Genomic DNA, 13,032 nt, shown 5'->3' with positions numbered 1-13,032 from the left:
TGGAGGTTATCTGCAAGGGGTTAGATTCAAGAGACCCTATGCCAAGAGATGAGGGCCCTTTGTCAGCCATAATAGAGTCCAAGAGAAATAAACCTATGCCAAGAGACCCCCTATGCCAAGAAAGATTGATTCAAACAACTCTATCTCACTCAATCCTTCAACATAACAAGAGATAAACCTCAAACAAATATCAATCATCCAAAATACCATGAAACGCAGTCAAATAGGGCCTGACCGAGTGAAAAACGGCCCAGCCGCACGCCCATTTGAGGTTAAAAACCTCTCAAACATTGATCTTAAGTAAAAAAATCCACCATGGATAGCTTGGGAGGAAGATTTCGGTCCATCTTGAGCAAAGAAACCGAAGAAAAGCTTACCGATTTGAGGTAGATCGAAGAAAAACGGAATCTGTAACCGATTTTCGAATTTCTCTATTTCACCCAAAATACCATGAAATGAGGTCCAATAAATTCTGAAAAAATCATGACAAATCTTCTAAAATCAAGATCTATCAAACCTCTAAACTTTTAGCTCAAACAGAGCCCATGCGTCCGTACAACGCTGACGTCAGCCGTACGGCTGCTGACGTCAACCTGTTGGATGCGGAATGCCTTCAACTTGCTCTGATACCAAGTAGAAAAAGACTTGATGAGGATAATGTGAAGAAGAGATGAGAATATTGAGAGAGAAGGAGGAGGAAAGTTTGGGAGAGATGATGTGTTAGGCTTGCATGCCCTAACACATAATATTTTATTATGAAAAAGCATATAGTACACTGCAGGAGAATAGGGAAGTGTACACATGCACTTACACTAAAAGGACACACAATAAATACAATACACTAGCATTCTCTATACAGTTCCTGCAGTTTTGTTGCATCAATTATGAGTGTGGGTTTAGGATTTATGGGAACTTTTGGAAGAAGTTGGGTTTCCATATTATGTATTTGTTGAAGTATTGAAGAAAGTCTCCTTTCCCCAAACGACGGGTCTTCTCCTCTCTTCTTGTTCTTTTTCACTCTTTGATGTCATTTATCACCTTTCTTCTTCTTCTTTTTTAATGAATGTCATTCATATCAAATTGTAGGTGTAGATTATGAAAGAGGCCATGATTGATCAAGATAGCAGTCAGAGTCAGTTTCAATAACCCATGCCATTGCATTGCAGACTAACTGAGTTGATTCTACATAGTAGTATTTCTGGACTGAATCCTCACAGTGCGAGTGCTTTCCATGCACTGTCTTTGTAACCTTATGAGAAGTCTCCATAAAACCCCCGAAGACATGTAACATTCTAGGAAAGACAAATGCTGTTGGTCTTACTAGCCAGTCATTTCATTAACCAAAAAATGTCAAATGCAAGCACCTTACACACAAACAATCTTATAACCAATGCTTATGCATAAGAAAACCAGCATCTTCAATAAGTTCAACTCAAGACATCAATAAGCATTAATCCAATCAACTGAAACTTCAATGACCTCCAGAGGTTTCAATGTACAAAACTCAACACTTCAATGAGCAAATTTTTGATGAGCTCAACTTCTACACACACTTTAATGAGCTCAACTTTAGTAAACTCAACTTAAATGACAAATTATGACTTTGCAATGCTCTGATGAGCTCCAGTTCAAGGAGAAGATACAAAGATTATAACTTCAAATAAGCTAAACTCTACATCAAACCAACATCTCAGTATGCCTGTAAACAATCATTCTCCCAATCTGAATATCTGATGGCTCTTACCCCAATTTACCTAAATACAACATTTTGTTCATGTATCAATCTTCACCAAAGCACTTAGCAAAATTCTAATATGCATAGTATATAAAATACTTCCTATACAAGAAAGCACTTCCCAGACTCTCCCTCTTCTCATTTTCTCGCTATCTCTACATAATATAACACCAATAGCTCTGGGCATTTTCCCCTCATAATTAGTCTTCACAACATTGGTTAACAGACAGTAAATTCATCAACATCAAGGTAACAATTATGCATGCATTCCTAACCTGTTTCAAAGGGTGGTGATGTTGGTGGCGGCGGTGATAGTCATCTAAATCATTGTCGTGCTCATTGAAGTCGTGTTTAGAGATAGTGTGATGATGAAAGCAAACTAACCAAAGAAGATTTAAGTAATGTCATCTTTTGGGCTTTGATGAGGTACTATGTAACTTGGAAATTCTCCTGTGTCATTGGAGAAATTTATTAGTGAATCAACATCAAGGTATTCCGTATCAATAATAGTGGCCATAATGGTCACCACTGTTACCGATACGGGTATCTGTTGCAACGATCATTACGGCCAATACAGGGGTGTAATGACCATTACGACCCCCATAATGGTTGAAAAAAAAATTGTCCGAAAAATCCTGAAAAAATATTTAGAAAATCCAGAATGATGTAAACATTCTAAATATGTATTCATTTTTTGTTTTGACCATGTTTGTGGTAGTGTAACGGTCAGGTCTATGGTGAGAGTATTGTATTTGGTGAATTTATGAACATGACTATGTGTTTCTAATATTTACAAATCACAATCACGCATTAGACCTAGAAATAGGAAAAGAAAGGCATAAATACCACTTTTTTCGATTTTTTTAAAACTTGCCCTCGAAGCTTTTATTCGTCCAAATTACTTCAATCTACGGTTTTAATCATAAAAGCTATAGTAAGAATGGTCGAAATTTGTTGTAGAATAATCCAGGAAAGTTTTTAGAATAAGAAAAGTGGAAAAATGAGAAAATGGATTTAAAAAAAGTAGCCGTTTTTTCGACCGATATGGGGGTAACGTTCGTTATGCCCTATAACGGCCATTAAGACTGCCGTAACGATCAATACGGTCCCAAAAAAACCAATTGCCATGTTTCAACCTCGTATCGTGTAACGGTCACAGCCGTTACCAATACATATCAGCCTTTATGGCCGTATCATAACGGATACGGAACACCTTGATCAACATACTAAGCATTTCATTTGCTTTTGCAAGGAGAAAAGCTAATGACATGTACAACTCCCTTAGCTGAAGGAGGTGTCACACAACAGCTTTTGTATCATAAAAGAATGTTTGTGCTTGATATTCTATTTCACTTTAAAGCAAAATTTCAATTATTATTAAAAAAAACAAAGAAAAAAGAAAACATTATGAGAGCAACTATAAAGAGCTTATAATGTTCAACTTGGCTCTAGGAGGCTGAGAAGTGAGAATCAAATAATCATATCTTTAGAGACTTTAAACATGGAGCTGACACCTCTAGAATATGATATGAGTAATATCTTGGGACCTATACTTTTCTCCGATTGAAATATTGATACAGTATAGATGATAACAAAATCAAGTTGCACCATCCCTCTATTTAGCTTAAAGGCATGTATCATTTTAATTGGCATCATCAGACATTTAGATGCCTATAGACCATTTTACTTTGTAATGAACTAATTATAGCTATTCTGCAATATGGATTGATCAGTCTATTGTATAATGCAGTCATTTTGAATTATGTTCTTCAAGTCTCCACAACTCAAAAATCACTAATGAAGTGACACAGTGGTCTAGACTCTAGATAATGTTGATTGATGATTGTTCATTAGCTGTTTACTATCTTTTCTCCCATCAAATAGTGAGGAACTTGTAATCTACAATTCTACATTCCACAATCGCAAAGCACCATTGGGCATTAATGTACTAAAATGAGCTTCGCTAAGCCCACATGTGTGAAATAAAGCACAGGTACATGCCACACATGTGCCAGCATGGCACAATAGGTCCAAGATCCAATCGTCCATCAAAATGGCACCACCATATTGATGCCCTAGAACAAGAATCAGGTTGATCCACTGGTCAGGTCGGCCACAGTTTGCAAAACAAATGCACAGCTCTGAAAAGCTTGGCTGAAGTTTTATGACCCAGCCACTGGTTTCTAATATCGGGGCCCTCATGCTGATTGGACTAGATATTATCTTTAGGAAACATTTACAAGATCTGACTGGCCGGATGGATGGACTAGATCTCACAACTATGTGCCATTCTAGCATGGGTGGCGCGTACACGAGCTTTATTGCACATGCGTGTGAGCTTAGCAAAGCTCTACTAAAAAAAAGAGCTTAACAAATCTTTTAAACTTGCATGATTCCACCATAGTCCATAATTCTCTGTTGTTTTCTTTTCTTTCTCAATCACATTTCACTAATCAAAGTCGCATTGGACTCGATGACTCGACAAGGTGTTTGGCTTGGCCCCCTCAGCATTCAATACCAAGTTCTTAAATCCTTGTTACAAATAAAAGAAATGAACAGCAGGCCTCACCAGCTTTTGAATTACACCAGCTTCGACCATGATGCTGTGATTAGAGTGGCTTAAAGCCAGATTTGCCAATACCCCTCCTGCTGCCTCCTGTACTTTTACTTCCTCATCATCAAGGAACTTAATTAGCGCTGGAAGAAGCTCTGTGCTTGCAATCTTCTCTCTAAGCTTCTCGTCAACAGATAAGTTCCACAAGGTACATAGGGTTTGCTCCTTTACCTGCGGAAATAAGTTAAGAATCAGTCATGGCTTGGTATGCAGATATTTCTAACAGGATTGCCTTCATTGGCACTGGTAACCACCGTAAGCTTATTGTGGTACCAGCAGACGTGGGGCCCACATGATGTATTCATACAGCCAAACTGTCCATCAGATGTGTCACCTCAGACAACCACTAGAACCCAAAACTCAGCTGGACCACCCAAAACTAAGGTGGGCCACAGCAAGGGGAACAAGTTGGGAGGAAATGCACGCCCTTGAATTTCACAGGGGCCCACACGAGTTGTAAAACAGCCTGAATCTTGGCCAAACCCTTCATTTGGATTGGATTAATGATCTGAATGGCCTTGATTACATATACACAACACATTAAGCCTCCATTCTAATCAATGGTGACAGTTCCTTCTCAATTGTTTCCTGTGTCGTGGCCTATCTGAGTTTTGAATTGGTGTGATTTTTGGCTCCATAGGTTATCTGAGGTGATGCAGCTGATAAACGATCTGGATAGTGTGAATGCATCATGTGGGCCCTACATCTTCCCTGTACCACCAAAAGCTTACGGTGGTACATGTACCACTGGAGCGCACCCCCTAACAGAATAATAGGTCTCATTCATACCTCTGCAGCCAGAAAGGATCTACTCAGCAGTCCCGTTATTTCTTCTATTGCCCCGCTTCCGGCTATGGAGTCTCTGTAGGGGTTGACCGAGGATATTGTTCGTAAAAGGCCTGCAGCCGCTTCGCAGGTAGAAAGGGATTCTGATTTTAGAAGGTTAATGGTTAGAGTAATGCAACCACGAAATTGCATAATCTCATCAATACAAGTCTTTCCTCCTTGTGAATATTTCCAGAGTGCGATTATTGCTTGTTCCCTGTCAAGGGGGTCATTATCTATCCCAAGCATGCGAACAAACAACCCCACATAACCAGCTCCAGGAGCACTGCTCTTGAAGGCTTCAATACCCTGAAATAAAAACACACTAGCACTTGTCGGCTACCAATGAAAAGCTTGACAGCATCCTGGAACAAAAATTGAAAAGTAATCAAAAGAAACTCAAGAAAAAGAAAATTCTTGCGACCAGTACAAAGCATAGACTCTCAATAGAACATGATAAAAAAAGAAGACCAACCATTTGATTTATTTTTTTTATTTTTTTATTTTTTTGAAGTTAGTGATGCTTTATTAAAACCATTTGATTCTACGCAATCAATATAATGCACAAGAATTGGAGAGAACACTAAGGAAACATTAAAGAATTTCAATGAGAGAGATCAGGTCTCAAAGCAGTGGCATCTGTCCTTTACAACAGACGTTGGAAAAGACACTAGCTGGGGCACATTTATTCAAACATAATACATTACTACACATTCCAGAGCCTATATGGATCATGAACACCTGACCCATCATTCATAAGGGGGTGGGTGTGGGAACTGACAAACCATGGAACGATACTGGCTTCGATGGAGTCCTTATTCCATCATATGAGAAAAAAGTAGAATGCTGGAACCCGTCTCCATTTCTTCTTCTTCTTGTTTTTTTTTTTTTTTTTTTTGGAAAGGAAAAACAGAATGGAAATACAACAACGCAGCCTTAGAAGCTGCAGAATAAAAACTAGGTTGCATCTGACCCCAAACATAACCCAAAAAAGGAGCCGTTACATATTTCGTAGTCAAACACCTTCATCCCTTGACCAGACTCCTGCTTTTGCAAGTGAATCAGCAACCTCGTTAGTTTCTCTGCTAATTTTCTTGAACTGGATCGGTTTGCCTCTACATAGATCCAAGACTTCTGCAATCATCTCCACAACTTTCTAAGGGCCTCAACCTGCAGAAATCCAGCTTTGCAGACAGCAAATTGTTTTCCGGCAGTAACTTTGTCACCTGGAGATTGGCCACTGCCACAGCATAGTTGGAATCTTGAATACCAATTGGATGGGACAATTCCAAGATGATGTTCGCATTATGGCCCTGAATGCAACCACCCATACCCGCAAAACCTGGGTGCCTGAAAGAACAGCCATCAAAATTTGCCCTCAAACAGCTGGCAGCAGGGACTAAACCTCAGTAGGCTTATCCAACCTTGGATTACACTACAGCATCTCAAACCAGTGGATCGAGAAAAGAGCACAGGGTAATTTCCTCAATGCCGGGACAGCCTTGCTCCACTCCACAGCGTGGTTGTCAAGCGATAGTCCATCCACAATGTGCCCCACAAAAAGTTGTGAAAGAAACATGGGGAATCTAAATGGAAGATGGGCACACATAATTGGTATATGAGGTACAAAAGACAGTTAGTTAAAAAGAATGGAAGAGAAATATAAATGTGGACCATAACCTTAATACATGCTCCCCACTTCATGGAAGCCAACTTTAGTCTTTGGTGCACATTGATCAAACCATCTCAATATGCTCTCCATCATTCTCATAGACTGCCTCAGTTGACCCATTCTGGATTATATCCTTCCTAGTCTTCCAAAACATCAATCTCAACATTCGCATCTTTGCAACACTCAAGCTTTCTCATGTTGCCCTCTGACTTCCCAAAACTCGGCCCCATACAGCATGGCCAGTGAAATGGCTGCCACATGAAATTTTCGCTGAAAGCTATATTGGCATGCAGAGATCACATAACATTCCAGAGCCACATCTCCACCTCATCCACCCGCATCTGATTCTATTGGAAACATCCTCATCAATCCCTCCATCCTTCTCAATCACAAAGAAAAGCTAACAAAGAAAAATCTCTTTGTAGAATTTCTCGTCCACCAATCTTAACCAATCCATTGCCACTATAATATTTGTAATGAAGTTGATTCCAAATACTCCTAGTTGTTCTAATTTTTAAACCTCTAAACTATAGAAATATCCTCCAAACCTCTATTTTAACATTTGTCCCTCTCTAGTCTGGTTGACCATCACTATACAATCTGCAAACCAAGGTATTCGATAACAGCAACAGTGGCCATAACTGTTTGATACAGGCCGTAATGGCTGTTATGGCCTTAAAAGATAAATAAATAAAACTGCACCGGCCCCGTAACAGGCTGTTAAGGGCCATTTTTTCATTAACAATCATTACAGCCCCACAACACGTAACAGTTCCCACCATTGCTGTTACGTAACAGCCATTATGTAACTGTTTTTTTAAACCTTGTTGCAAACACACAAAGCAAGGGAACTCATCCTAGACTAGCAATTAATCAATTTTAGCAATTGCAAAAATGTATGGGCTTAATGCCAGCTCCTGATGAAGACCCACAGCTATTGGTAGCTCATCAATCTCACAATAAGTCGTTCTCGCTCTTGTAACGGAACCCTCAAACATGTCTTTAATCATGTTGATATGTCCTCTTGGGACCACTTTCCTCCACATCACTAACCTCATAACATCCCTAGATACTCTATCGTATGCTTTTTGCTAATCTATACAAAGTATGTGTCTTTTTCTTGTCTCTGTATTTATCCATCAATTGTTTAAGTAGAAAGATCGCTTTGGTTGTTGCTTTTACTAAGATGAAGCTGAACTAGTTTTCTGGCACTTTTGTAAGACTTTATTCCACACCTCTCCCAAAGCTTCATGCTGTGACTCATGAGTTCGAACACCCAATGGTAAGTTTAAGCATCTCGTCTTAGCAACTTCCCTAATCACTAAGATAGGACTACGTAATTCAAGATACCAATGAATTACGCTCCAGCTCGAGGAAAAGTTGGAGTAATTAACAATTGTCCACGTGATTTAATGAATAAAACATGTTTGGCTAGGCATGAATGTTCGTACCTTTGCCATGAATCATAACTAGTTTGGAAATGTATGAGAGATACTGAGTTATTTTGGTTGACAAAGTTGTTCAACAAGATTGTAAGATCAAAAAAATGCGAATGAATAGAGGAAAAGTATTGTGGTACCTATTTATAAGAATAAAGGAGACATACGGAGATGCACTAACTATCATGGGACTAAACTTATGAGTCATACTATGAAATTTTGGTAAAGAGTGATTTAGCAAAGACTAAGGCATGAGGCGAATGTATTTGAAAATCAATTTGGTTTCATACTTTAGAGGTCTACCGCTGAAGTTATTTAAGTACATAGACAATTGATAAAGAAATATAGTGAGAGAAGGATCTCCGAAAGGTCTTTATTGACTTAGAGAAAGCTTACAACAGGGTCCCTAGAGAGAATATGGTGAGTGTAGGGAGAGGAGTTTAACGAGAATATATTGACTTTTTCTTTTTAAGATTGAAAATTTATCCTAATGTATGTCTTCAACGAAGATCTCTCATTCTTCCTAATATATGTCTCATATGTATGGGGAATGCCGAGTTTATCTCATTCATTGCCCCTTCACTCATAAAGTTTGGGACCACTTCCTCCTTATTTTCCATACCTCATGGGTTATGCCGGAGTCAGTTGACCATCTTTTGTGGTGTGGCAAGGAGTGGCCATGGGTAATTCTCGTAAAGCAATTTGGAGGATGGTTGCGATGGCAATCTTTTGGTTTATGTGCAAGTCTCAAAATGGTCGGTGCTTTCAGAAGAAAGAAGTGATGATACAACGATAAGAGATTTGGAGATTGATCGACCACTCCACAACATGTTGAGAGATCACCACACTGGAAATTGAAGAGGAGAGATTTTGAAAGCAACGTTGTTCCTTTCCTTCCAAATTGCCCAAAAAATTGGCATAACAGTTGCATGCTAGATAACTTTGAGATCTTTATCGATGCCACCTCCGTGCCACGAAAATAGCATATCAATAGTGGCTCGAGGCATGACCTAAGATGTTTGAAATCTAACTAGGCTGGAGGACTACACCCCCCGAGAGAAGGGGATATGTATGAGGGAGGATAACAAATGCAAGGACCACTTGTGGAGAAACAAGTGAGTTCCCAATTACAGTAGGCTTGCACTAGGGGTCACATTAAGCCCATACCTTTTCACATTAGTTATGGATAAATTAACGAGACATTTGCAGGAAGATATCCCATAGTGCATGTTGTCTGTAAATGACATAGTTTTGATTGACCAGACGCAGGAGGGCGTAAACATAAAGCTAGATTCATAGAGAGGTGCTTTAAAATCTAAAGGATTTAAAATTGTTCAAGCTAAAACAGAATATATGGAGTGCAATTTTAGTAAAAATAGGAGTGGGAACGAAGGAATTAGTTAAGATTATTGACAAAGAAGTTTCCCAAAATGGCCACTTTCAATCTTGGGTCGATAATTCATGAGAGTGGAGAGATTAAGAAGGGTATTTCCCATAAAATTCAAGGGGGTGGAAGAGATAGAGATGTGCCTCTAGAGTTTTATGTGATCATTATGTACCACTCAAACTGAAAGGGAAATTTATACGATCACCATAAGACCGGCCATGCTTAATGTTGAGTAGTTAAGGAATACCATGTCCATAAGATGAGTGTAGCTAAAATGAGCGTGTTGACATGGATGGGTGGCAAGACAAAGAAGGATAGAATTAGGAATGAATGCACTCGAGGGAATTTAGGAGTAACACCAATACGTAGCAAGATGAGGAAAAGTGGATTTAGATGGTATGGTTATGTGTAATGGAGACCAAGAATCACACCAGTTAGAAGTAGTGAGCTAGTACACTGGCTCTAAAAGGGCAATGGGAAGGCCCAAAAGGACATCAATGAAGGTAGTAAGAAAGACTTGATGATCAACTATCTAACTAAAGTTATAGCCCTTGATAGAGTGGATGGCGGAAAAGAATTCATGTAGCCAACCACAATTAGTTGGGATAAGGCTTAGAAGATGATGATGATGCCATGAATCATAAACAAATTAGCAAATGGAGAGTATTCCATTTCTTTATGAGTAACTACAATTTATTGAAAAGGCAAATAAGAATCAAGGAATAAAAACATCCATTAAGGCAATGGACAAGAAAACCCACACAAAAAGAAGGATGAACTACCACTTGTTCTTCCAGCTGTTAACCTATTGGTTGAGTTAGTAAATAAGGAGAATTCCCAAGTTTCACTATAAAGGACTTGTTTGGATTGTTGGAATCCAGAAGGTACCCATGTGAAAAAAAAAAAACTTTGCAAATGCAACGTTTTCCGCTGATTGGAACAATAAAATAACCTACGGAAAATGGTTTTCCTTTCCATGGTTTTCCTATATCAAAAAAAAAAAAAACCATTTTTCCCTTTCCTCCCAAAAACTTAATAATCCTCATTTTCACACCTTTTCATAAACAAATTTCATTTTTTGAGCATTCTCTGGATATGATGAAAACTAAAACAAACCCTTTAAGGATTCTTTTCCTCGGATTTCCTAATCCCCGATTTTCCTTAGATTTGACATTTTCCATTCCAAATCTATCCTTTGGATTCCACCAATCCAAACAGGCCCTAACCAGAAAGGATAGCTTCCAAGAAGAGGATTCTCATTTGGAAAAAAGAAGAAGAACATAGTTACAAAATCAAACAATAGGATTTAATTTTTAAAAAAAGCCTGCTTATCAGGTAACACAAGCCTTTTTTAAAGACCCCCTTTTTCCTTTCCGGTAGATAATCAAGCCAAATACATACCTCTCCAAAAAAAAAAAAAAACCAAATACATAAAATTAGCCCAAGATACATCAAGAATCCAAAAGGCCAATGTCATTAGCATAAAGAAAATCACGCACTGACACCAAATTCAGCAATCCAAGCCGCAGCTCCATTTCTTTCCCGCCAACGATGCCAAATTCAATAGTTGGGAATTAGCTTAAAGAGATCAAGGACAGTACTGGACATCAGCGCCATGAAAACAGTAGGCCTCACCATGTACATTACCTGGCATGAAAATCAGAAGGTCCACATTGTCAGCATCAATGGAAAACAGGTGGTCTGGCCCGACGTACAGGTTTGGCCGACCTAATGAATTCAAGAAGTGAAGGCTTTTCGGTGGGTCCTACCATTTTCATGGCACCAATGTCCTGCACAAGTAGCAACTTACTGGGAAAGATGGAACGCCACAAGCTCCATGTTTAAAGTATTGTCTGAAACTGGAATGTATCACCCGATACAAACTGGTTTCAGCCGTCAATAGTACATCTGTATCAGAGCGATGCCGGCCCAAACGTGTCGGTAAAGCCCAGTTTCGGTGATAGATGACATGGTATAGCAAGACTGATTTGTAATCCTTGCCTGTTGGTGATTAGCTCTCCTTATTTAGACCATCATTGTCTGTAGATGGATTTAGAACATCGAAAAGAAAATTTTCAACGGCCTACATTCAACTTCAAGAATCAAAGGCCCAGATCATCAACGACGTGTGATTATTGGACAATAGCTTATTTACATAGTTCACCACAGCAACACAGACGGCTCAGATAATCGGACCATCTCAGCATGTGGGGCAACGCATGCTGGGATCCTCAGTCGCGACGGAGGTAAAACGAACTCCATAGATTTTCAGTTCGACGAGAGAAGAAAGAAAGCAATGAGATTTCGAGAAGTGTGGTACGCACACTCACTTGGTCTGCACCTATGGAACCAGCGCCATCGTCGGTGGCACGGGAAACTACAAGGCGTGGGTAGCGGTGGATCGCGAGTTGGACGGCTAGGATTGCAGCTGGGGGGCTTCTTCTTCCAGAGATGGTCCTGTGGCTGATGAGGGCCGTTGATGCCAGCAGCTTTAACTTGGAATTGGGGACGGTAGCTGAGGCCATGGCGGGGAAGAGAGACGAAGGAAGGCAGAGCATTATCTCATTCGGCCTTGGGTTGTTATTTGATACTGGATTCTGAAAAGAACCAATCTCAATATGTGATTAATGGAGGATTGGACGTTAGCCTGTTGAATTCGAACCATTCGCTATTGTTTTTTCACAACCGTCGATTAAATGTCCACCATCATTTTATATCCTTCTGTTTAATATTTTGCTTATGGATTTATTTTTATTTTTTACTAAAAAGATATGAAGTTTGTCCATATAATGCGAGTAGACGAGTGGGGGACAATTTTACCCCTGATTTAATTTTAAGAGGGCTTGGATATTGAAATTACATGGACCATTTGAAGAAACGGGTACTCCGGTAATTCAGAGGTATATTGTTACCAGTAACAAAATGTGTCTTTGTTAATTAGGGTTGACTAAGCGCATCATAGCACTTCGTATACCCTTCAAGCATCATGTCTCATATAATTGATAAGCGTAAAGCATCTCATATATAGTCCAAGGGCGTCATGAACTTGTCTAAAGAGGCAATGGCGTCAAATAGCCTTGTAGTCAACAAGGTGTTGTTGCTGTCTAAAATCTGTCTATAATAGGGTCTATTGATGTCATTGACAGGCCACTCAATTCCATCAAGCAGATGTCGATGCCATCGACAATCCGCTCGATTCCATCGAGAAAATTCAAAAAAATCTTATTTATTTGCTGAACGGTTTTTGAAGTTGATACTCGATGGCATCGATAGATCTTCGATGTCATCGACGGGGCTTCGATGACTAATCGATGCCATCGAAGATCCCATCGAGCGCACGCAGAGTTACGTAAGTACGAC

The 13,032-nt window shown here is 39.4% G+C and overlaps 1 protein-coding gene across 5 annotated transcripts in view; it reads right to left on the bottom strand.

The window, feature by feature from the left end:
- Window positions 1-12,343, bottom strand: part of LOC131253408 (uncharacterized) — a 53,609-nt gene extending 41,266 nt beyond the window's left edge. For 2 of the 5 annotated variants that reach the window (XM_058254384.1, XM_058254385.1), the window contains exons 1-3: window positions 11,997-12,343; window positions 5,139-5,483; window positions 4,305-4,520 (exon numbers count right to left, since the gene is read on the bottom strand). In XM_058254384.1, the coding sequence (XP_058110367.1) occupies window positions 4,305-4,520; window positions 5,139-5,483; window positions 11,997-12,230 (795 nt within the window). In that variant the 5' untranslated portion in view covers window positions 12,231-12,343. Of the gene's footprint in view, window positions 1-4,304; window positions 4,521-5,138; window positions 5,540-11,996 lie in introns of all 5 variants that reach the window. The other 3 variants (XM_058254386.1, XM_058254388.1, XM_058254389.1) reach the window with 3 other exon arrangements.
- Between the last annotated feature and the right edge of the window lie 689 nt (window positions 12,344-13,032).

Source organism: Magnolia sinica, chromosome 8 (genome assembly GCF_029962835.1).
Source record: "Magnolia sinica isolate HGM2019 chromosome 8, MsV1, whole genome shotgun sequence".
In the NCBI taxonomy this organism is placed as follows: domain Eukaryota; kingdom Viridiplantae; phylum Streptophyta; class Magnoliopsida; order Magnoliales; family Magnoliaceae; genus Magnolia; species Magnolia sinica.
This window is presented reverse-complemented; position numbering and strand designations above follow the sequence as displayed.